The 25953-nt window shown below is 41.3% G+C and overlaps 1 protein-coding gene across 1 annotated transcript in view; it reads right to left on the bottom strand.

Annotated features, from left to right (window-relative positions):
- EPHA3 (EPH receptor A3) overlaps positions 1-25953 on the bottom strand; it is a 409832-nt gene that overhangs the window by 11442 nt on the left and 372437 nt on the right. Inside the window, exons 14-16 of the mRNA XM_088442029.1 lie at positions 22469-22618; positions 19460-19653; positions 4865-5020 (exon numbers count right to left, since the gene is read on the bottom strand). Of these exons, the coding sequence (XP_088298155.1) occupies positions 4865-5020; positions 19460-19653; positions 22469-22618 (500 nt within the window). The remainder of the gene's footprint in view (positions 1-4864; positions 5021-19459; positions 19654-22468; positions 22619-25953) is intronic.

Raw genomic sequence — 25953 nt, 5'->3', positions numbered from 1 at the left:
TTATATACAACACCCATCTTTGACTTAACACATAATGTGGAGCTGCAAGTCCCAGTAGACCCTACCAGTTGGAAAATCACTGGCTACTTGCCTATAAAGGCCACTAGAAATTGGCATAGAGTGCTGGGACTTCTAGTTCCACAATAGGCAGCGAGATATCAATATTTTGCCTATCTCTGCTCTGCTCATTTCTATACAGAGAAATGTATGAAGAGTAGAACAAAGCTGCTCACTGTTAGCGAAGTAGCATACAAATAACAACAGACATATATAATAGCCTTAAAGTACTAATTACCAACCCAGATTTCCTATATATTGTATAGGTCTAAGTACAGTAACTTTAGAAAACAATTCCGCCATTATAGTTACTATATAAAAGAAACCATGATAGGAAATCCTTAGTAATCCCTCATCTGTGCCGGGCATACTTACAGAGATTACTGTTTAATGGGATACTGATTAAGACAGGAAGAGTTTTACATAGTAATTTACTTAAAAACTCATCAGGTAATTACACTCATTAGTAGTCCAGCAAAATGTCATTTGCTTAATTAACTCTGGAGATTTCTCTATCCCATAGTTCAGTGGTTTTTCTGCTTTAGACAGTGGAACATGCCAGGGTGTGGATATTACTATATTCCCTATTTTCAGTATACTATATATGTACTCATTGGGGGTCATGGTCATAATACAGAATTAAGTTTTTTTAGATATAATTATGTCATTTTTACACACAGCTGTAATAACGGATCATTGCTCCCATAGCCAGCCATTTATTTCCACACCCATTTCAAACAACATTATGATTTTTAGGGATTCAAATTCAATCAAACCTGGTGGGGGTGAATCCCTTTTAGACCACGCTCTTACATCGGAATGCGATGGTCAACGTTTCTGGTTTGTGATGTCACCCGAGCTCGATCTGCTTCAGTCATCGCTAGGACACTATAAGCACACTTCCGTTTATTAATTTGTCAGTTGTTTATTAGTTAGCTTGTAATAAAGCCCTAACTCTGTGGAGTTTGTATATTCTCCCTGTGCTTGCGTGGGTTTCCTCTGGGTGCTTCGGTTTCCTCCCACACTCCAAAAATATACTGGTAGGTTAATTGGCTCCCAACAAAAATTACCCCTAGTTTGTATGTGTGTGTGCATGTGGTAGGGAATATAGATTATAAGATCCACTGGGGCAGGGACTGATGTGAATGGACAAATATTCTCTGTAAAGCGCTGCAGAATATGTGTGCGCTATATAAATAACTGGTAATAAATACATAAATAAAGTGCTATACCATATTAATATCTGTTTTCTCTCTTCTATTATACAGTATGTATTGACACTACATTAATTCATCTGAAAATCTCATTGGATTTTTTTCATTATGTCTATTACTAACACAATGCTAGCGCTCTCTTCTGTTGCTGCTTTCCTCCTGCTGTCCCCCCCACCCCACTGAAAATATTAAAATGAAAATGCTTATTTACCCAGGATTCGGACTTGCAAAGCACCATAACAGTATGAATGAGGAAAGCACTTACTTTCCAGTACTGCACATGACTGGAGAGCAGCGCCCAGCCCATCAGTTGACGCCATTGCACTAAAACATTACGTCCCCTTTTCTAGTGAATCCTGGAACTGATAGCCGGACAATGTGAACCTTGAGTTTGGCAATGTGCCGTCCACACTTCATGTTTGCACAAAGGGGAATTTGAAGAACAATAGTTCAACTGCGCAGCAATATATTTAATTTTATTATTTAATCTTGGTACTAGATCCGTTCTCTCATTATTAGTCATTGCAGCTGACGTTGAAACAAGTGTTTTCCCTCATATTTCTGCTATCACTCCCTCCGTCAGCTCTCAGACTTCTTAAAACATTTCCATCCCTCAGGCATTCTTCAAGTCTACGGAATAATCCTGGACATAGGTTTTGTTCATTATATAATGATAATACCTTCCTAAAACCCTGATTAGTCGTCATACTAAACTGATGACATATGTACAGCATGTATTCTGTACTATGTACAGTAGCTCTCCAGAAATAGCCAACTGCTGTAACCAGAATCACAGATGTATCTCATTTATTTAGTTCTTTTCCTTTGTTAAAATGCCTTTTGTACATTTTAGAACACATTGCATTATAGCTAAACTCAAGATTTTTAATTTATCCACAAGTAAAAGCATGTAAATAGGCATGAGAACAGACTCTACGGGAGGTAGTCAGTATCCTGGCAGACGGATGTCGACAGTCAAAATACAGGTGCCAGAATCCAGACCGTCGGCATCACAAAGGTAAGTATCAGGGTTTATGGGGAGGGCTAGGTTTAGGCATTAAGGGGGTAGGGTTAGGTTTAGGGTGCGGGGAGGGGGGAAGCTTAGGTTTGGGGTGCGGGGAGGGTTAGGTTTAGGGGCTAAGCACAAGGGGGAGGATTAGGGTTAGGTTTAGTGGCTAGTCACAAGGGGGAGGATTAGGGTTAGGCACTAAGGGGGAGGGTTAGGTTTAGGGTGCAGGGAGGGGGGAGGGTTAGGTTTAGGGGCTAGGCAATAGGGGGAGGTTTAGGGTTAGGCACTAAGGGGGGAGGGTTAGGTTTAGGGTGCGGGGAGGGGGGAGGTTAGGTTTAGGCAGTAGGGGGTGAGGTTAGGGGTAATGGTTAGCATTAGGGTACTTACCTAATATGGTCAGGATTCTGACCGCCGAGATCCCATACCCCACCCAGACTATATAGTATTGGTTTCACTGACTCTATAGCCGTTCGGAGTAGTGTTGGTGACGCACTGTGTTTTCGATGCCACCTGATTTATTTAGTTTTATTCCTACAAGTGAGCTGTAGTGCCCTCCACAGACCCAGCCCCAAAACCAGGATTAAATATAAAAATCTGATAAAAATCTCTTAATAGGGATCATGGTAAATGTAGTTGGAAGATGTCTTGTGCTTGCAGTCAGGGCTGGTTCTAGACCTTGTGGACCTCAGGGCGAAAGTTTTCTTTACCGCCCCCCTCTCCCCCCACCCCAAAAAAACCTAAAGAGGTCTCTCTTATGCTCGTGTGGTATCATGACACGCCCATCGTTTATCACTCTAGGGAGCATGCCCAACGGAGAGGCAGAGGGTGACAGGGAGAAGGTGCCAATGTATTTTATGTTGAACACAAGGATGTGTCAGCAGAGACAATAGTTACAGTATAAGGCTGCTGATATATGAGCAGTGATGCAGAGAGGGGGTGGGTGGGAAGGGTACAAAGTTCCATCCCATCCGTTAAGTTCATGGCACAGTGAATTATAGGCTAAATATTATAGGTGAATTATATTATACTCTAGGTGATTTATAGATAAAGTGACTGTGCGGACCAGTAGCTTTCTAGTGGACCACCGCATTCTCACACTACTCCCAAGCTGCGCACATACAGTCTGGGAGGAGTGAGATCACAATTCCATAGGCTGAGCAGTCTAAGGATCGCAAATTATAGGTTACAACAGTGCCCAGATTGCTTTTGTCAGCCATGTATATAAGTAAAAGACTCACACAGTAAGGTACTCTATAGTCATATATGCTTGCTGTGTCGTTACTGGCCAAGCCCACGTGTGCAAATCTAAAATAGATATTTATATTAGCTAGGAAACTACAAGCCAATCATTGCACTGCCCCAGAGTGATGCAAGTTAGAGGACCATAGTACTTCTGCGCAGGTATATACTGCCATCTGTTGAGTAAAGAGATAAGAAAACATAAGTGGGTCAATCCTATTAGGTGCAAATTGCGAGGTGCGAGTTGCTATCTTCACTTTGAATTCACATAGCGAATTCATGTTGCTATCCAATGAGCAACTCGCACTGAATCAGTCAGACTGAGTTTGCAACTTTACACTCGCACCTCCCTGAGGGTGAGAGGTGGAAAGGAAAATCTTTGTTTTAAGGTTAAAATGTCAGGACACTGTGCTGAACCACTTGGACACCCCCCTAATGACTAATTAGGCATTTGGACGTTTCCAATTAGCTTAATTAGTCCAATAATTACATGTCATTGTTTGGGGTAAAAAAAAAAAGACCTCAAATTACCCCAAAATCAACTTTTTCGTTAGTTTAGGGACCCCAAATTTAATTACCCCCAAATCACCCTTTTTCCTACTTTTTTAATTTGTTTGAGATTAAACGAAAAAAGTTTGTTTTTTATCCTTTTCTTGCATTTAAAAAAAAACAACACAAATCAGCCATTTGACACCATTTAAAAACCTACCGTACCTTCCTAATGCCCACAAACAGCCTTCTATACGGTCCTGCTAACGAAATTATCCATTATGGGGGGCCCAGGATGGTCTCCCCACTTCTTCTTGCATTTCTCGCAAATCTCATTTGGCAGTCAATTCGCACCCCTCCGCTGCGAGTACCACGAATAGGCATTTTTAATCGGATTGGAGAATTCTCGGGAGCGCGCTTCGCTGCGAAGTGTGCGAGTTCCAAGAAACAAACTAGCTACTCGCAATTCGCACCTAATTGGATTGAGCCCATAGTGTTGGTTACGTTTAGTTAAAAAAGACAAAACGAAAAACTTTTCATTCATATCTTCCATTGGATGTTTGGAATATTTTGTTAACCAGTTTTAAACACCAAAAAAAATAGTTAGACATCCTGAGAGGGTTACAGAGCAGCTATGATATGTACTAAAGTTCACAGACCTGGTGATGCAGAGGAGAGGGATACAGAAATGACTCAGTCATACGCCGGCTTTAATCTATTGCACATTAATGTCTAGAAGTGGGCTTACAAGCTTTTTAATATAATGGTATAGTGTTTTACCAGTTTTCAATATAAAGGAAAGAGGAATTGTTAATTTAATATCCAAGAATATTATGAATTTATTTTAATAACTTACTCTAAAGATATCTTTGCAATAGTCTCGCAGGAGCTGTAGCTAACGCCTGACAGTATGTCCTTGCACTGTCCCGTTTGCATGCCATCCAGCCAGTCTCCCAGGGGTCGGAAGGTCGGAAAGTCAACATTGTTCTGATCTAGTAGTAGATTTGACGGCCTGCAGGAAAAGGGAACACTGTTTTACTTTATACAAAGTTTTCATTTAAAAAAAAATAAACAAAAAAAAACCAGAACAAAACTGGGAACCCCAAACATTTAGCCTGATTAAGGATTATGGAATCCTAATTATTATTTAAAAAAAAAAAAAGAAGTAAATTATTAAATCAAACAAAAAACAAGTTTGATGCGTGAAACTCTATTTCCTGTAGAGGTGCATTTGGCATTACAGTTTTCCTGCATCATTTTGATAAAACATAGAAGCCCCCAATACATGCATCCCTGTCCTCAGTAATGTCATCGCAGGAGTGGGCATTTCCCCACAAAGGGTTGTGTCTCCCCCAGCAGCGAGTATTCCGATCACCTGACTTCATATAAGTAAGTAAATCACTGAATATTAAATACAATAAGGTGTTCTGACCTTAATACACAATGTTAGGAGCTGATTGGTTGGTACTTTATCTCTCTCCATTGTATCACTCTCTAAAGCTGGGTACACAATAGACAATGTGTAACCAGGGCGATCTCGTTCACGACGGGACCCGGTGGGGGTGCCGGCATCGGCAAGTGCACACACATTTGCCGATGCCAACGGTGACGGAATGACGGCGGGGGCCATGCTGCATTCGGTGGCATGGCCCCTGCTGACGATATCGCCCATCGGACCTGCGATGTCGCTGATGATGCATGAGATTGCGCATTGTCAGCGACATAGCAGGTACACACTGGCCGATGTCCCCGATATGTTGTCCGATCTGCCGGATCAGACGACATATCATTTAGTGTGTACCCGGCATAAGGCTTAGTACATATCCCCCATATGAGAATGTCGGGATTTCACATGTCAGCATTCAGAGAATGTCAACATGTTAATATTGTGATGTCGACATTATGAATGACTACATCCCATTTCTATCATGTTACAAATTGTTCAACTTTTCTTGTCTTCTAACATGCATGTCTGACAATAGGTAATCATTAACTAACATAGATGCGCAGGGACCAATTCCAACCAGTCCTATAATGGCTTTCATTCACCTTGCACCTTGCTAATTAAAGATAACTGCTTATTGGTTAGCAGAGGTCAATGCACAGGGCATGCAGCACCTACGTTATTAAATAATCCCAACAGATACATAAAATGATCGACAAACAGTGTTGTTACATAGACACCATGTAATATGGCCATGGGTAGAGTTTGGCTTCTTGCCTTGGGTCCTCTCGAAAAGACAAGCTTTCATCCATTAACATTTAATATACTGTTTATCGGTAACTAGAACTCAACCACTGATACAGCATTACAGTAATGTAATACCGAAAAATCATAATCAATTACTGTACCACACATTTACAGTTTAGTTATGTACTAATTCAAACTTACAGAACAACCTTAAATACTGATTATTACTGTATATCCTCAGATAATACAATTAATAAAAAGCTGTAGACATTCAAATTAAACACTGTTAAGGTTAATTGCAGTACAGGTTGAGTCTCCCATATCCAAAATGCTTGGGACCAGGAGTATTTTGGATATCGGAATATTCCGTATTTTGGAATATTTGTATACCATATTGAAATGCCTTAGGAATAGGGTCCAAATCTAAACGCAGAATACATTTATGATTCATATACGTCTTATACACACAGCCTGAAGGTAATTTTATATAATATTTTCAATAAATTTCTGGCTCAAACAAAGTTTGTGTACATACATGAAATTAATTTGTTTCATCTACACCTTATACACACAGCCTATAGGTCATTTTATACTTTGTTTTTAATAATTTTGTGCCTTAAACAAAGTTTGTGTAAAATCAAAAAGCAAAGGTTTCACTATCTCATTCAGGCTAAAAATATTCCGTATTTCGGAATATTTGGATATGGGAGACTCAACCTGTACTAGCTATAAGTTTCTAATATTCAAATTGTGATATCTCAGCAAACTTTTTTAAAACGTCTTTAAAAAACAGTATTCCAATGCAATTTCAAGAGAAAGGTAAATTCTTGCTGAATTTTCCAAGACCAACTGGCAACATGATACGATTAAACTGTTTCTGAAAATTCTACAAATAGATATGGAATCGCATTTCGGTTTTTATGTCCCAATAATTACTGCGCGTCAGGAATGCCTAACCTCTTTTAAAATATTTATACTATTTTTTTTTTTTTTTTAATACTTTTTTTTTTTTTTTTTGCTGGCAAAGTTTGAACCCGTTTTATGTGCTGGTAATATAACACCAAATAGCTACTGCTGTTAGCTAAAATAAGTGTATCACCTTTGGACTCATATATTTTGCTGGCAATACGTCTGTGATTCCCATGACATTTTTTAAGTATTTATGAAGTGTTACTGTAGGAAGGAATGTAAAATTGCACCTCCGTTTTTTTCCTCCCCCCTCGGTTATCCAGTGTTACTGGTCTTTGATTAGCTTTATCTACGGCGTATTTAAAATAGAAGGAATTTGTTCTTCTGAGTTGAGCAAGAGCAGATTCTGCAGATTAGGGATTTAAATAGTCAAAGTGCGTCTTTATTTCTATGCCTTTCATCAAATAGGCAATAAAATAAAAAGGGGGCCTAATAAAAAGGGGGCCTAATTTAAATGTACTAACCTTGGGATAACCAGTATTGTGAAGTATTATTTTACTCTTTCCAATGTTCCTCAGAGAATTCCAAGTAGAAATTGGTTACTTTCCTCCTCTGAGAGGACATCTGGACAGTTTATCAATGAAGAGGAATGTGTCTGCATCTCCAGTATGAAGAGTCTGTGATGTTTCCACATACGCACCAAGGGAATGTGGGTCTTTAAGATCATCTGCAGTCATCGGCATTTTTTTGGACCCAGCTCCCAGCCAGAGGTCTGAACCTGAAATTTATGGGCCGGGTGATGTTCACCATGAGCTCACACTTAACTAAACAAATTAGATGGGTCTCCATCCAGGCAGCTGTAAAGAAGTCCTGCCGAGTTCCACCTGATCTTTTACAGCTTCCCATAAATCAGTACCCACTAGGCCGCAGACTGCAGTCATTAAAAACACATCATGGAAATTACATATCTACCGAGAGGAAGAGAACACAAATCTCCTCCATTCCTGCCTCCCCCTCATAAGGTAATACATAGTCTGTGTGTGGTAAACATACAAAAGTCTAGGAAATAAACAAAGCGTAGAAGTTAGAACGATGCGTTGGATAGAATTTTATGAGTAACGTGGCTGAGGGTTGATTACAGAACATAGACAAATATAGTGACAATTTTCAGCCTTTCAGCTATAGCAAAATTGTTAGAATTCACTGTCTCCAATGATATCTGTTTGGGGGTTATGTAATAGGTTCTGAGATTACGAGACTGTCAATTCTAAAGCGGGTTTGCCGTTTTAAATTTAGTGGCAAACTTGCCCAAATCACGATGGTCCTGTAATCTCGTAACCTCTTACATAAAACCCTTTGTTAAGAAGATGTAAAACAACATGGCGAAATCCATAGACCTCAATCAGAACCGGGGGGAGGAAGGTAAAGTGCAGTTTTTACAAGACGGCATTTTTGTGCTCGTTTTGGAAACTGTCAAACTTACTTAAGGCCAAACTAAGATATAAACTACATGTTTTGAAACTACATGGGTTGACAACGCCTTCTCGATTTCTTTTCCAAGCAGCAAGTAGAGAAACCATGCTATGTATTAAGCTGCAGTATGCATAACTACACGTCAAATCATGAGAAAAAGGCATTTTTTTTTTCTCTAGACATGGTTCTGCTGTTAGCGCTGTCTTGGGTGTCAGAATAGGTAAAAAAAAAGGACAAAAAAAATAAAGAAGAAAAAGTAAAAAAAAATATATATAATTTTCTCACTATGGTTCCTTATTCACAGATAACTCAGAGGGGTATTTGTCAAAGCTTGGCAAGAGAAAATATTTTGAGAGATAAAGAACTAACCAATCAGCTTCTAACTTACATGTTACAGGCTGTGTTTTAAAAAAAATGAGTTAGGAGCTGATTGGTTGGTACTTTATGTCTCACAATTTTATCTCTCTCCAAGCTTTGATAAACAAAAAAAATCATGCATATATGAAAATTACTAATCTTCAATACATGCAAAAAGTTTACTATAGAACTGAAAACCATACAATGTTGCAAAACAAATATCAAACATTTTTATAAGTGGTTCTGGTTAGATTTCACCATATCAAGGTGTACAATCTATGCCATCCTCTCTGACAAAGTACACTGAATATTCTATTGTTTACACTGTAAAATTACCTATATTTGCAACCACATTCTTGCAGCAGACAGGCGTTAATGGCAACAAGCTACAGTATGTGCCCTTGTTGGAAAACTGTCGGGAGTTTCAGGAGCAAAAGAACCTTATATGTTTTTGTGTAGCTCACACTGTGCCAGCACTGGCAATTTACTCATGTAATTGGCCTACTAATGGTAATAGCCTTATGGGTATTTAACATCTCACCACAAAAAAAAAAGGCAAAAACATTTAGTTTTAGCCTTACGCAGATCGTTAAATCTGATTTGGCATATTTAGTCACTATGCTCCGAAAAATAGGAACGAACTACAGAAAATCATGCACTTTTACACTATTATCTGCACTTATTAGTATTCTTCGAATATAATTGTGTTAAAATGTACAGTTGTTCCCCTAATTGCACTTTCGTGTATATTTTACTTAAAGTCGGGGAAGCGTGGAGCAATTGCAAGTAAAATTATTTAAGTCTTACAAATGCTTTCTGCCAAAGACAGTTAAGGCCGTTGAGTGGACTTGGCCTCAAATGGTCTTATGTAATGTATATTAATGTTGATGGATTCAGCCATCTCGGCTTGACTGTCTAATATTCTAGCTTAAACATGTAAATACCCTGTCTACCTTGCATACCTAATTAATTGTATTTATGAAAGCACAGGGAATCAGTTTATGGAGTCGTGAATCATAAAATGCATTTGCCCGACAGGACTATGCTGCGACTAGGTGATCTACAATAGCCCTATTAGGAATAGCCAGGGGATGAGTTACATAATGGCTCTTCTAATGCCAAACAACATCTATCAAGAGCCGTTCCTGAGTCACCACACAGCAGGTGGTAATTTGAAGCTGCTCTACTAGCTTCCGCTCAATTGCCGACCATTGGAGAAAAAAATAAAAAGATGCTACAACAGCATTCGATAAACTGCAACACTAACCACAAAGTGCAGTATTGGCATCTCAATGCTGTAATACTGTACGTCATTTTGTGACCAATAAATCATTTCTGTGGCTTGTTTAGGAATGTGGACAATAATTTACAGATCGAGCTGGAAATATTTTGGTGCAAATAGCAGAGATGTCATCTCCTGTGATTTGGAAGCAGAACAATTTACAGTATTAAATATTGGGAGCGTTGTACTACTTTAAATGCGGAAAAGTGATTCACAGATCTTTAGGTATGGGCTCTAACAATAAAAGCTGGCTAGACAATTTACGGTTAGCAAAAAAGTTGTTTTTTAAATACCTACTGTATTTGTTACGTTTTCAGTTATTTTTGACATTTTTAATAGAATTTGCTGTTAAACTAAACACATGTTTAAAGTAGGGGTGTGCACCGGCCACTTTTCGTGTTTTGTGTTTTGGTTTTGGATCTGGATCTTTCTTCGTGTTTTGGATCTGGATTGGTTTTGCCAAAACCACCCTTCCGTGTTTTGGGTTCTGGGTTTTGTGTTTTGGATCTGTATTTTTTTGAAAAAAAGCATAAAAACAGCTAAAATCACAGAATTTGTAGGTTTTTCTGCTCCTATGCTATTATTAACCTCAATAACCTTAATTTCCACTCATTTCCAGTCTATTCTGAACACCTCACATCTCACAATAGTGTTTTTATGTCCAAAAGGTTGCACCGAGGTAGCTGGATGACTATGCTAAGCGACACGAGTGGGCGGCACAAACACGTGACCCATCTAGGCGTGAAACTGCAGTGGCAGACAGGATGGCAGTTTGAAAAAATAGGCCCCAAACTGTACATAATGCAAAGAAAAAAAAGAGGTGCAAGATGGAATTGTCCTTGGGCCCTCCCACCCACTCTTATGTTGTATAAACAGGACATGCACACTTTAACAAACCAATCATTTCAGCGCCAGGGTCTGCCACACAACTGTGGCTGAAATGATTGGTTCGTTTGGGCCCCCACAAAACAAGCTGGCAATTAATCTGTCCCTGCACAAACTGGCTCTACGGAGGTAAGATGTCATCCTCATCCTCCTCATCCACCGATTCCTCACCCTCTTCAGTGTGTACATCCTCATTCTCACAGAGTATTAATTCGTCCCCGCTGGAATCCACAACCACAGGTCCCTCTGTACGTTCCGGAGGCTGGTCTCCCTGGAAGAGTTGATAATTCATTTTATGAACATCATCTTCTCCACATTTTGTGGAAGCAACCTCCTATGCCTTTCGCTGACAAGGTTCCTGGCTGCACTAAACACTCTTTCGGAGTACACACTGGAGGGGGGGCAACTCAGGTAAAATAGAGCCAGTTTGTACAGGGACCTCCAAATTGCTTCTTTTTCCTGCCAGTACAGGTACGGACTGTCTGACATGCCTACTTGGATGCTGTCACCGATGTAATCCTTTAACAGACAGACGCACGCTTGTCGCTGCTGCTTTGAGGATGCAAGTGCGGCTACAGCCCACACAATTCACAAAGACAGAAAAAAAAAGAAGAATATTTTTATTGTTTGTGGAACGCCCTTTGAGGGTTACACCACCCTTTAACAGACAGACGCATGCTTGTCGCTGCTGCTTTGAGGATGCAAGTGCGGCTACATCGCACACAAGTCACAAACACATTAAAAAAAAAATTTTTTATTTTTTGGAGCACTTTGAGAGTTACACCACCCTTTAACAGACAGACGCACGCTTGTCGCTGCTGCTTTGAGGATGCAAGTGCGGCTACAGCCCACACAATTCACAAAGACAGAAAAAAAAGAACAATATTTTATTGTTTGTGTAGCACACTTTGAGGGTGTCACCACCCTTTAACAGACAGACGCATGCTTGTCGCTGCTGCTTTGAGGACAGTATCATATGCAGTGACAGTAGACTTGTCAGAAATTGTTGGCACGTCCTTCAGTCCGGACCAGATGTCCAAACCAGCCCTTGACTTATGACACAGGCGCACGCTTGGTGCTGCTACTATGTTGATGCACGTGCGGCTACATCGCACACAAGTCACAAACACATTAAAAAAATAGTTTTTTATTTTTTGGAGCACTTTGTGGGTTACACCATCCTTTAACAGACAGACGCACGCTTGTCGCTGCTGCTTTGAGGATGCAAGTGCGGCTACAGCCCACACAATTCACAAAGACAGAAAGAAGAAGAATATTTTTATTGTTTGTGTAGCACACTTTGAGGGTGTCACCACCCTTTAACAGACAGACGCACGCTTGTCGCTGCTGCTTTGAGGATGCAAGTGCGGCTACAGCCCACACAATTCACAAAGACAGAAAGAAGAAGAATATTTTTATTGTTTGTGTAGCACACTTTGAAGGTGTCACCACCCTTTAACAGACAGACGCACGCTTGTCGCTGCTGCTTTGAGGATGCAAGTGCGGCTACAGCCCACACAATTCACAAAGACAGAAAAAAGAAGAATATTTTTATTGTTTGTGTAGCACACTTTGAGGGTGTCACCTCCCTTTAACAGACAGACGCACGCTTGTCGCTGCTGCTTTAAGGATGCAGGTGCGGCTACAGCCCACACATTTCACAAAGACCAAAAAAAAAAGAACAATATTTTAATTGTTTGTGTAGCACACTTTGAGGGTGTCACCACCCTTTAACAGACAGACGCACGCTTGTCGCTGCTGCTTTGAGGATGCAGGTGGAATCTAGACGGGATTTGGAACCGAGGACACACTACCTCCATCAATTGTCTAAATCCCACTGCACTAATGTCGGATACCGGACGCACGTCTAACACCAACATAGCAGTCAAGGCCTCAGTTATACGTTTTGCTTCAGGATGACTGCTGTCGTACTTCATCCTCATCGCTAGGGACTGTTGGAGGGTCAATTGTTTAGTAAAAGTAGTGATGTTCCTACTTCCTCTCTGGGATGATGAACAACTCCCAGCAGCAGCAACAGCACTAGGAGGAAGAGGTTCTTGATCTTTCCCTATTTTATTTTTATCGGAGAAAGTTTGGTCCTCCATTTATGTTATATTGATATATATACGTGCGGCTAAAGCGCACACAAACACAGAAAATATTATTTTATTTTTGCTGGAGAGTAGTGCACTTTGTGGGTTACACCACCCTTTAAGAAATGAGCCAGCCGGCTCTTTACTTATGGGACACAGGCGCACGCTTGGCGCTGCTCCTTTGTTGATGCACGTGCAGCCACAGTGCACACAATTCACAAACACAGAAAATAATTTTTTTTTTCGGTTTGGACTGGAGTGTACTTTCGGGGGTTACAGCACCCTTAACGGTCAAGCCAGCCGGCCCTTTACTTATGACACAGGCGCACGCTTGGCACTACTTTGTTGATGCACGTGCGGCTACTGCGCACACAATTCACAAACACAGAAAATAATTTTTTTTTGGTTTGGACTGGAGTGTACTTTCGGGGGTTACAGCACCCTTTAACGGTCAAGCCAGCCGGCCCTTTACTTATGACACAGGCGCACGCTTGGCACTACTTTGTTGATGCACGTGCGGCTACTGCGCACACAATTCACAAACACAGAAAATAATTTTTTTTTAGGTTTGGACTGGAGTGTACTTTCGGGGGTTACAGCACCCTTAACGGTCAAGCCAGCCGGCCCTTTACTTATGACACAGGCGCACGCTTGGCACTACTTTGTTGATGCACGTGCGGCTACTGCGCACACAATTCACAAACACAGAAAATAATTTTTTTTTTGGTTTGGACTGGAGTGTACTTTCGGGGGTTACAGCACCCTTAATGGTCAAGCCAGCCGGCCCTTTACTTATGACACAGGCGCACGCTTGGCACTACTTTGTTGATGCACGTGCGGCTACTGCGCACACAATTCACAAACACAGAAAATAATTTTTTTTTTGGTTTGGACTGGAGTGTACTTTCGGGGGTTACAGCACCCTTAACGGTCAAGCCAGCCGGCCCTTTACTTATGACACAGGCGCACGCTTGGCACTACTTTGTTGATGCACGTGCGGCTACTGCGCACACAATTCACAAACACAGAAAATATTTTTTTTTTAGGTTTGGACTGGAGTGTATTTTCGGGGGTTACAGCACCCTTAACGGTCAAGCCAGCCAGCCCTTTACTTATGACACAGGCGCACGCTTGGCACTACTTTGTTGATGCACGTGCGGCTACTGCGCACACAATTCACAAACACAGAAAATATTTTTTTTTTGGTTTGGACTGGAGTGTACTTTCGGGGGTTACAGCACCCTTTAACGGTCAAGCCAGCCGGCCCTTTACTTATGACACAGGCGCACGCTTGGCACTACTTTGTTGATGCACGTGCGGCTACTGCGCACACAATTCACAAACACAGAAAATAATTTTTTTTTAGGTTTGGACTGGAGTGTACTTTCGGGGGTTACAGCACCCTTAACGGTCAAGCCAGCCGGCCCTTTACTTATGACACAGGCGCACGCTTGGCACTACTTTGTTGATGCACGTGCGGCTACTGCGCACACAATTCACAAACACAGAAAATAATTTTTTTTTTGGTTTGGACTGGAGTGTACTTTCGGGGGTTACAGCACCCTTAATGGTCAAGCCAGCCGGCCCTTTACTTATGACACAGGCGCACGCTTGGCACTACTTTGTTGATGCACGTGCGGCTACTGCGCACACAATTCACAAACACAGAAAATAATTTTTTTTTTGGTTTGGACTGGAGTGTACTTTCGGGGGTTACAGCACCCTTAACGGTCAAGCCAGCCGGACCTTTACTTATGACACAGGCGCACGCTTGGCACTACTTTGTTGATGCACGTGCGGCTACTGCGCACACAATTCACAAACACAGAAAATATTTTTTTTTTAGGTTTGGACTGGAGTGTATTTTCGGGGGTTACAGCACCCTTAACGGTCAAGCCAGCCAGCCCTTTACTTATGACACAGGCGCACGCTTGGCACTACTTTGTTGATGCACGTGCGGCTACTGCGCACACAATTCACAAACACAGAAAATAATTTTTTTTTGGTTTGGACTGGAGTGTACTTTCGGGGGTTACAGCACCCTTTAACGGTCAAGCCAGCCGGCCCTTTACTTATGACACAGGCGCACGCTTGGCACTACTTTGTTGATGCACGTGCGGCTACTGCGCACACAATTCACAAACACAGAAAATAATTTTTTTTTAGGTTTGGACTGGAGTGTACTTTCGGGGGTTACAGCACCCTTAACGGTCAAGCCAGCCGGCCCTTTACTTATGACACAGGCGCACGCTTGGCACTACTTTGTTGATGCACGTGCGGCTACTGCGCACACAATTCACAAACACAGAAAATAATTTTTTTTTTGGTTTGGACTGGAGTGTACTTTCGGGGGTTACAGCACCCTTAACGGTCAAGCCAGCCGGCCCTTTACTTATGACACAGGCGCACGCTTGGCACTACTTTGTTGATGCACGTGCGGCTACTGCGCACACAATTCACAAACACAGAAAATAATTTTTTTTTTGGTTTGGTCTGGAGTGTACTTTCGGGGGTTACAGCACCCTTAACGGTCAAGCCAGCCGGCCCTTTACTTATGACACAGGCGCACGCTTGGCACTACTTTGTTGATGCACGTGCGGCTACTGCGCACACAATTCACAAACACAGAAAATAATTTTTATTTGGTTTGGACTGGAGTGTACTTTCGGGGGTTACAGCACCCTTAACGGTCAAGCCAGCCGGCCCTTTACTTATGACACAGGCGCACGCTTGGCACTACTTTGTTGATGCACGTGCGGCTACTGCGCACACAATTCACAAACACAGAAAATAATTTTTTTTTTGGTTTGGACTGGAGTGTACTTTCGGGGGTTACAGCACCCTTAACGGTCAAGCCAGCTGGCCCTTTACTTATTACACAGGCGCACGCTTGGCACTACTTTGTTGATGCACGTGCGGCTACTGCGCACACAATTCACAAACACAGAAAATAATTTTTATTTGGTTTGGACTGGAGTGTACTTTCGGGGGTTACAGCACCCTTTAACGGTCAAGCCAGCCGGCCCTTTACTTATGACACAGGCGCATGCTTGGCACTACTTTGTTGATGCACGTGCGGCTACTGCGCACACAATTCACAAACACAGAAAATATATTATTTTTTTAGCACTTGGGGGGAGCACCCCTGATGGACAGAGCACCCCCTGGACAACACTACAGCACTCCTTTAGGACTGGGACACTGCACAGGACTTTGGAGTGGACACAGCCCCTATGGAGAACTGACTGCACAACACAGTCCAGCCAGCCCCTATGGACTTTGAAGTAGTGGACACAGCCCCTATTAACAACAGCAGCACAGCACAACACAGCCAGCCCCTATGGACTTTGAAGTAGTGGACAATAGCAGCACTACACTACACAGCCCTAACTCCCACCCTCCCTCTTCACTGTCCACAGCCGAGTGAGAAAATGGCGCCGACGCGGGTACCTTATATAGGATCCAAAACCCGCGAGACTCGGAAGGCGGGATGATGACGTTTTGCCTCGATTTCAGATCCGAGTCAGGCGGGAAAAGTCGAGCCTGACTCGGATCGGACTCGGATCGGGGGGGCTCGGGGGGGTTCGGATTTCAGAAATCCGAACCCGCTCACCCCTAGTTTAAAGACAATTTCTGAATTTCAGTTTTTTTGTAATATATAATCTTTTGGAAACTGCATCCACCAGAAAACATTAAAAGTTGTAGGATCTAGAGAGAATGAAATGTTTGGCTCTTCTAATAATTCATGTTGCATTATAATAACACCAAAATGTCCCACCTACCCTATATTTAAGACCAGTAACATTATTTGGGTGCAGTATATAATATATATATATATGTATATATATATATATATATATATATATGTATGCGTTTCCACATACATCTTACCTCCGTGTGCAACAAGTCGTGTTAAACAGAACGCATGAGTTCCATGCAAATTCTTTCATGCAACTTTTTTTACCTTCAAAAATGGAAATAAGACACACGAGCAGCTTCTGCAGATTAAAATGATATGCAGCATGCCTATATTCTGTGTGCAGCTGCGGGTGTATCTGCATGCAAAATGTTATGTTACTGAGTCAGCGGCGCATTTAAGGTAGAAAAAAAGTTGCCCGAAAAGATGCTTGACGATACAGAGGCACGAATCTGATTGGTTGCTATGGGCAATTTCTCCACTTCTAAAAACCCGTACTTTAGTAAATATACTTCACAATGTCCGCATCTGGAGATGTGAGGTTGAACCCTAAAGAAATATTTAGTACAGGAGGTGATTCATTAAAAATAACTAACATTATAATGGATGATTGCAATGACTAATATACATATAAAAACATATTACAATCTGTAATAAAGCTAAACAATATCTAAAATAAGTTTTTGGAATATGATATCAGCCAATAATTGCGCTGTCTAAGCTGCAAAAAGTGATATATATCTCCCTGATGTTACCCTCACCAGACAGTATGTAAAAAGAAAGAATAGGAGAATACCACTTTGCGCTTGTAGATATAGTAATATAATATAACTTATCTTATACGATATCCCAATATATGAGAACCGGAGAACCTCTTCACAATAAATCCTCAATGTGATAAATGGGAGGTGTGTACTCCGGTGGTAATGAACATGTAAAAATGAAAAACAGAAGAAATTCTAGTGCAGACACCTTACGACATATGAAATATAAATGTCCGCAATAGTATTTAACAAAATGTCACAATAAGGCTCAAAGTAATTTCCAAAAAGGAATATTTTAATAAGTATTTTCCAAATGGTGAGATCCTCAATGTCAGGTACACATAACCATTTCCATAGCTGGTACATCCAGAAATAACTTTAAAAATGATGAAGGTGGCCTCCTACCAGAATCCGGTGATTATTGTGCATGTACAGATTATTGGATGGTCTCACTGCCCGCAGTAGTCCTCCAACCTTACAGATGGAAACAGCACCTTCCTCCCTTGGTCTGGTCAGAAACACCCTTGTCTCTATCGCCAACGCGTTTCAAACAGCACTCTGATCTTCCTCAAGGCTTCAGCCATCCAAAAATCTCTACATGCACAATAATCACCGGATTCTGGTAGGAGGCCACCTTCATCATTTTTAAAGTTATTTCTGGATGTACCAGCTATGGAAATTGTTATGTGTACCTGACATTGAGGATCTCACCATTTGGAAAATACTTATTAAAATATTCCTTCTTGGAAATTACTTTGAGCCTTATTGTGACATTTTGTTAAATACTATTGCGGACATTTATATTCATATGTTGTAAGGTGTCTGCACTAGAATTTCTTCTGTTTTTCATTTTTACATGTTCATTACCACCGGAGTACACACCTCCCATTTATCACATTGAGGATTTATTGTGAAGAGGTTCTCCGGTTCTCATATATTGGGATATCGCATAAGATAAGTTATATTATATTACTATATCTACAAGCGCAAAGTGGTATTCTCCTATTCTTTCTTTTTACATAATATCTAAAATAAACATAACGTTCTTAGGGCTTGATTCTGAATCGGAGACTTCTAGAACCGCTTTTCCCTACAGCCGCGGCATTGTACTCACTTTCATATGCTAATCAGACAATCGGCCCAACTAAGTCACAAATCTGTGCATCTGAACATGCAAGCCTGTCACGCCCACTGTTCTAGCGTCTGCAGCCGCAACCCTCATCATTAGCAACACCACTTGCACCAATCACATGTTAGGTGCAACTGGTGTCCCTCACACGTATGCACAACTCAGAATGACACATAACTGTGTGTATACATTCCCATGACACTCCCATCAAAAATACTGTAGCCGTTCCGTGTGTCTTGATACTCGCTGCGCAGCTACCGTCCACAAACGCCTACTTCACGCTGGTCTCCATTTGCACAACATGCGGCACGTACACACCTATTTGCGACTTCAGGCACATTGTGCGCACACCCTGTTTTGCAATTCATATGCATGAGCAGTTGGCTCAAAAAACGAGATATGCGTTCGTTTTCACAGACGCATCCGACTCAGAATCAGGCCCGCAGTGCACAATTTGTTAAAACTGGGAATACCCATCTGAAAAGTAAAAACTACTATGGAGGCAGCCATTTTGTGGGTTGATCCAATATTTATGGGATTACAGCCTATCAGTACACTAGGCACTAGGGTGAATTTGGATCCGCCCACAAAATGGCTGCAACCTTCTGAAGCTGACAGGTACTTTTTAGACACAAGTGGCCGTAAGCAGGCATCTTCAATAGAATGGTCACCTTGCAGCAGTATTAGCGATCACTTTCAGACTGCTAGGATTGCGGATCAGCTTGTCTAAAATGCTGACGATCTGCTCAAACTTTGGTCTGCTGTTCCGATCCTTCTGCCAGCAGTCCAGCATGAGCTGATACAAGGCCGCTGGGCATTCCATGGGAGGTGGTAACCGGTATCCCTCATCGACTGCCTTAATTACCTGTTAACGGGGAATGTATTAGGAGATCTTACTCAAAACAGTAATACAGTGATGTTTCGCTACCAACATAACACAAAACCGCAACCCTAATTTGTTTATTGCTTCTTTTGTTTATGTCCACGAGTCATTTACCCCCGGAGAAAATGCCAGCAAATTAGCTGTAAATAATACCTTTAAACTCCAGCAATTAGCCAGCACGTGAAACATTTGCTTGAATGAATGAGATAAATCTTAGTTGTGTCCTTCATAAGGGACATTTTTAACATTGCAATTAAAAGTTTTAAGGTTTTTTTTTTTTCTTGGCAAAATATGGATTTAATTAAAACCAAGATAAACAATTTGCGATAATAGCTGCAAAGCCACGGACCACTTAAAGTGCCATTCAAGCGTACTGGTTCCTCTTAGGGAAAAGAAAAAAAAACCTGAAATCATTGTATTACATGAGCGCATATCGTATATATTTCTTACTTTGATGTAATATATGATCACTTAATTAGTCAACTGGTGTTTATGTAAGCCTGCGATAATGTAGGATACTCTTGGCTGCTCACAGAAAAGTTAAGTTCCCTCTATGAACAAATAATCAAAAGATAGAAAATGGTCCTCTCGTTTATACATTCCTCATTTTTCTAAATGTTGGAGGTGATGTATGTATAGAAGAATGTAACATGATTTGAAGCTTACCGTTATTGTTTAAATGAATTAATAGATTATAAGGCAAGTGCCTTAAAGGATTGCTAGGCTGAAGATACAAGCTGTATACCGGAATCACAAATAATAACATTCACAAAAAATAAAATCCCTGTACCCAGACAGAACTTGATATCTGATATTGTATTTACATTTGCTATGCAGCTGAGGGTAAGCTATTGCTATCTGCTATCAACCATTCCCAGCTTTTAAAACTAGGACTGGGGAGCGTTTCATTTTGATTTGTATCATATTTTGTAAGCAAAATCAGTTCCCAATATACTTGTAATACACACATGACAACTTTAAAGTGGTCCCCTTTGGGGTGGGGTCCAGGCAGGAGGTGCAGGGTCCGTGGTGCTGCGAATCACATAATCGTGGCCGCGGCCCCAGTGTATGTAAGCCATGATTTGTGGAATTATGCAGTGGGGGGGGGACATGCTGACACCATTCACCACAAATCTCGCCATTGTGCCCCCGCACAGCCTCTACAGACTGGTCTAGTGTCCTGGGAGGTGATGGTATGGCGCTTTTGACACACAAAATTGGGGGCATGGTTATATCTCCTTGGCTGACCTGGGCCCAAGTACTAAGTGTCCACCCCCATCCCCCTCTCTGAGCTCCCGGCTAAAGGTAAGTGCGTGTAAATGGATGACATGTTGGAAATCATTGAACCACATAAGACGCATCACACAGCTTATAATCACATTAATGGGAGCACAGCACAATGCAGCGGGATGCAGCAGAGAAGCCTTTACATATACATTTCCACATGCATTTGGCTAGACCAATATTGGAAAAATGCAGGTTAAATACAAAAATTATTCATACAGTACGTGTTGGCATTTCAGCGTGTAATAACAAACACCAATGTGTACGGAGTGAGGATTAAGTGTCATTTTCATTTGGTAATTTAAATTGCATTGGATTAATAAGCAGAGATAGGTAAACAGATGTGTTTATCTATGGCTTAGGAGACAAATGCCTACTGGTGATGTCACTTAGGGCTCTATGGCTTTTATGGCTAAATAAATACAGCACTGTAATCTATGTAAGCTCTGGGCTCCCGTCACACAAGTGTTTAAGAGCTCCACACAAACATTGTGAAACAATTAATATACAATTACCTGTATGAGGGAATGACAGATATGAAAATTGGTTGCAACACACTAGTCCTATGCATCATTAGACTATGGGCAATATAATACTCATGATTAAAACACCACTTGTGACCACTGACGGCTCCAGAGGTGGGGCTACAGTCAGGTCCAAAATTCAAACAAGGGAGCCACACCAACTGCCAGTGAGTCCTGGCTATCGATGTTTGACAGTTTTTGGGGTGGCAGTTGGTGTGGCTCCCCAATTTGAATTTTAGACTGCGCTGTAGCCTCAACCCTGCAGCCACCGCTGGTTGTGACCCTGCTTATTTTTAAAAGCACTGACACAGAACTAAGTAGCGACATAACCTACAATTTTTACACTCCATAATCACTAGTTACATGTCTACAGTCATTCCCCTTTTAGTGCTGAAATTACTAAATATGCATTACCACTTGTAGATGATCAGGTCATTTCTCTCCCTGAAACAGCAGGGGCTGCAGCAGTCTTTCCTGGAGGCTCATGTTTATTTGGAAATGTAATGCTGTGTGAGCAGAAGGGCCAGTCAGAAGCTGCAACAAAGGGCTGGAGGCTGGAAGTACCCAGACCAGAGGCCCAGAGTTGTGCTGTCCTTCAATGGGGTAACCAGCAATGTTTTTTTGAACATTGGGGAAAAACCACCGTTGGTTACACTATTAATGGTGTGGATCTGCGCATATGCAAATAACTGGAGCCACAGGCACGCATCCCATTGATGGTAAAGCCATCAGCCAGCCACAGTAAACTATCAATGGTTTCTAATCATTGATGAGACATCTCCATAATGGTGCAGCCATGCATGCCCCCTTCCCGTGCAGCTTCTGCAAAGAGCCCCCTGATGGGGAGTAGCCACGCCACCTAGTATTGGAGCACGGACATTCTCTTGATGACCCAGACAGCAGTCACTAGCTTCATGCTTCTAGTTTTCATTACATTTGTTATGTACTGACAAATGGACAGAATGCACCTAAACACAGCATATTCTTACATCTTGATTGGACATTTCCCAGTAAGGTCTCTCTCCATATGACATGACTTCCCAGACCACAATGCCATAACTCCACGCGTCACTCGCTGATGTGAATTTACGGTATGAAATGGCTTCCGGTGCCGTCCATCTAATCGGTATCTTCCCACCCTGTAAAAACAAAGGTGTAATTAGTAATATAAGTAAATATTAATCCTGTATATATCTGCCCTTTCTAACAGGCAAAAGTAATTACAACATCTACTAAATCACAAAGAACATCAAGAGCAGGGCTGGGTTTAGAATTAAGTGGGGTACTCACCTGGCTGACCATCCCACCGACCGAGCAACCTACAATTTGGTAAGCATACACAGACCACTCCATATGTCTGGCTAGACATCACAACTGGGTGGGCATTTAAATTTACCTGCCAAATTGTGTTTTCATTGTTGGCGGCATAACGGGTTGGTTGGACATCCGTACACACCGGTAGATGTACACGGTATATCTACGACATATACTGTACTGCATCTGCCATGATGCATGGCCAACATATATCTGTGACCGATGTGGTTTACAGAATATCATGTTTACACATGAACCGATGCACTGAACTATATATTATTCATCGGCAGAAGACCAATGTATAAAAATATACAGACATGGTCAAGAGATTCAGTTGTTGCTCAGACCAAACACCAGAATGGAGAAGAAATGTAATCTAGATTACTTTGAATGTAGAATGATGCCAGACAGGGTGGTTTTCTGTAGAAATTCTTGATCTTCTGGGATTTTCACGCACAACAGTCTCTATAGTTTATAGCAGGGATATACAGTCAGGATTGGCAGAGGCGGAAGAGCTCCCCTGTCATACTCCTGAGATTTGAAATAAAAATGATTAGAATAATACAAAGAAGATATTTATAACTTATAGACATCTTTGCTTATTGTAATCATTTTTATAGTTAACATTCACCAACTTTGTGAAGCTCCCTGGGACTGCAGGGAGACAAGAGATGAGGCAGCCACAGCTTGAGCTTGCTTCTGTATAGTCAGACACTGCTTGCAGAGCTGGGGGGCGGGGCCACATCACGGGCAGTAAGCTGCACAGAAAGTGAGTCAATAGAGGCATGCTTCTGAGTAATGGGGGGAGTGCCTTGAGCAGTGATGGACACCCTGGATACGTCATGTGACCAGGAAGTGCACTGCAGTGTTTAGAGATTGAACCTCAGTCAGCAGCATCAAGAAAAGACACAGTGATGCAGGTAGGAGAGTGTCATGTGAACACAGACCCCCATCTCCATGTGTGCATCCCAAGCCACTGACCTCACCACACCTCACTGGTTTATAGAGAATGGTACACAAAACAAAAACACCCAGTGAGCAGCAGTTCTGTGGGTGAAAGTGACAGTAACTCAAATAACCATGCATTACAACAGTAACAGTAGATGAGAAACTCTAAATGCAGAGAACCTTGAACTGTAAAGTCCCTGGCAATGGTGGCTAGTAGAAGTAAGACATGCAGACAGGAGCAGTGGACTGGAAACCTGTATTTTGGCTTCCAGATTCCCTTTCAATAAAATAAAATAAATAAATAGAAAACATATTAAAATATGTATATATTATTTTAATATATTTACATTTATAAAAAATGCTTTATGTCATTGTTAATAAGAGGGAACCATTGAGAAATCACAGAATTATCCTGCTATGGGAGCTGTGGAGTGTGTTCAATTTAACAAACTGTGAAAAGCTAAACTTTTCCCAGTGTGAGCTACAAACACAATGCAGTCTCAGGATGGTATTTTGGGCACATACCAGGTCCTGGCTAAGAAGCACTGAGCATGCACAGAAGACCTTCATGTACATGTGCAGTATGGAATCTAGGTGAAGTGTTACCAGGCATAAATGTCCTTACTGACTTGCACATGTTCAGTATGGAAACAAATGCAAATGTTCTCTGTGCATCCATTGGCTCTACAGTCCACAAATGGACAGTAATGTGTTCCTTGTCTGAATATATAGAAGCCTGTCACCAGAGCTTTACACTAGGGTCCCGTTTTCGCAGTCCATCTCATGGATGGTCTTTTATGCATTGTGGTGGTGCACATTCAGTATCAATGCGGTACGCCGCTATACAGAATTATAAGCCCTGCAACAAAACAGGGGGTATATGATTCATAAACCTTAAAGTGTAACATTTAAAGCTTTTCATCAGTTAGTGGCATTGGTTTTTGCAGGTATACAAATGCATTGTTTTCCTGCATCTAATGCCCCAAGGGTGGTGCACAATGTATTCCACTGAAAGTAATGGATAACAGCCAAACTTCAGAAGAATCAAGTTCTGTTGCAGAGATAAAGAAGGTTCTATATGGCAAATCCGTAATTGCCCATAAACATGCAACCTACACATCTTAAAGTTTATTATAAGTATCGCATCCCACAACACTAAATTAAAAACATTAATCGAAATTATCCCACATCCTGAATGACACATATGAGCTGTTGTTGCCATCTTAATGATGCGCTAAGTTGTTCAATGATGCAAACATGGGCACATTCAGATATATGCATATAACATCATCATTCATTAATAACATGTTACATGATGGAGATCAAATTTCAGCAACAAGACTGCATACTGTAGCCCAGTGGTTCCCAAACTTTTTAGAATCACGGCGCCCTAGAGTATCAGCATTGTTTTCACTGCACCCCTAAGCTGAATGTTTGTTATTGAGAAATTCAGAAAAAAATGTAGTGAAGTAGTAAAGTGAAGTAAATGGTGCTTATTTGTAATCCTTAGGTTCAGTTATGTGGTGGTGGACATGTTTGTGCTTCTGTTTGTCCACATATTTACATTACATTGACCATAAATAATTTGATTTGGTGCTGGACCACCAACCTGAGGCATCCCTGCTAGTGTCACGAGGCACCCCAGGGTGCCACGGTACACAGTTTAGGAACCACTGCTGTAGCCATATTTTGATACATTTCTTAAAAAAAAGGTTAAAACTTTATATGCTTAAAATATAGAAACACTTTTATTACCAAGCGGTTATGCACTAGTTTCCAATAACACCACATAACCCATGTGACAGATTGCTAACAGTCACACCATGCTTAGAGAGTATTTATCACCTTGTTACAATGCACAGCCATGTACTTCCATCACTAAAGGGATTAACGAAGATGACAGCTATGCTAACCTCTGTTCTAATTGCCCCGGATATAACTTTCCTCATCTACAGCTGTGTGTTCCTGAGCAAAATGACCTCAAACATCTAGGTCATTTGTCCAGGGTGTCAATTTGCAAATGCTCTTAAGTACATAAATCTATATGTATTAAAGTGGTTAATTGTATGTTGTAAGTAGCAATCACACCTAGTGGTTGTACAATAAACTTTCCAAACAATGCATTAAATGCAGAGAAAATATATCTATTTTTAAAACGCTCGTTCACACATATAAAATAGCAAATACCCACATAGGGCACTTTTTAAAAAAA

Source organism: Taudactylus pleione, unplaced genomic scaffold (assembly GCF_031769625.1).
Source record: "Taudactylus pleione unplaced genomic scaffold, aTauple2 ptg000303l, whole genome shotgun sequence".
In the NCBI taxonomy this organism is placed as follows: Eukaryota; Metazoa; Chordata; class Amphibia; order Anura; family Myobatrachidae; genus Taudactylus; species Taudactylus pleione.
Note: the sequence above shows the minus strand (reverse complement) of the source record. Positions and strands in the feature narration are given on the sequence as shown.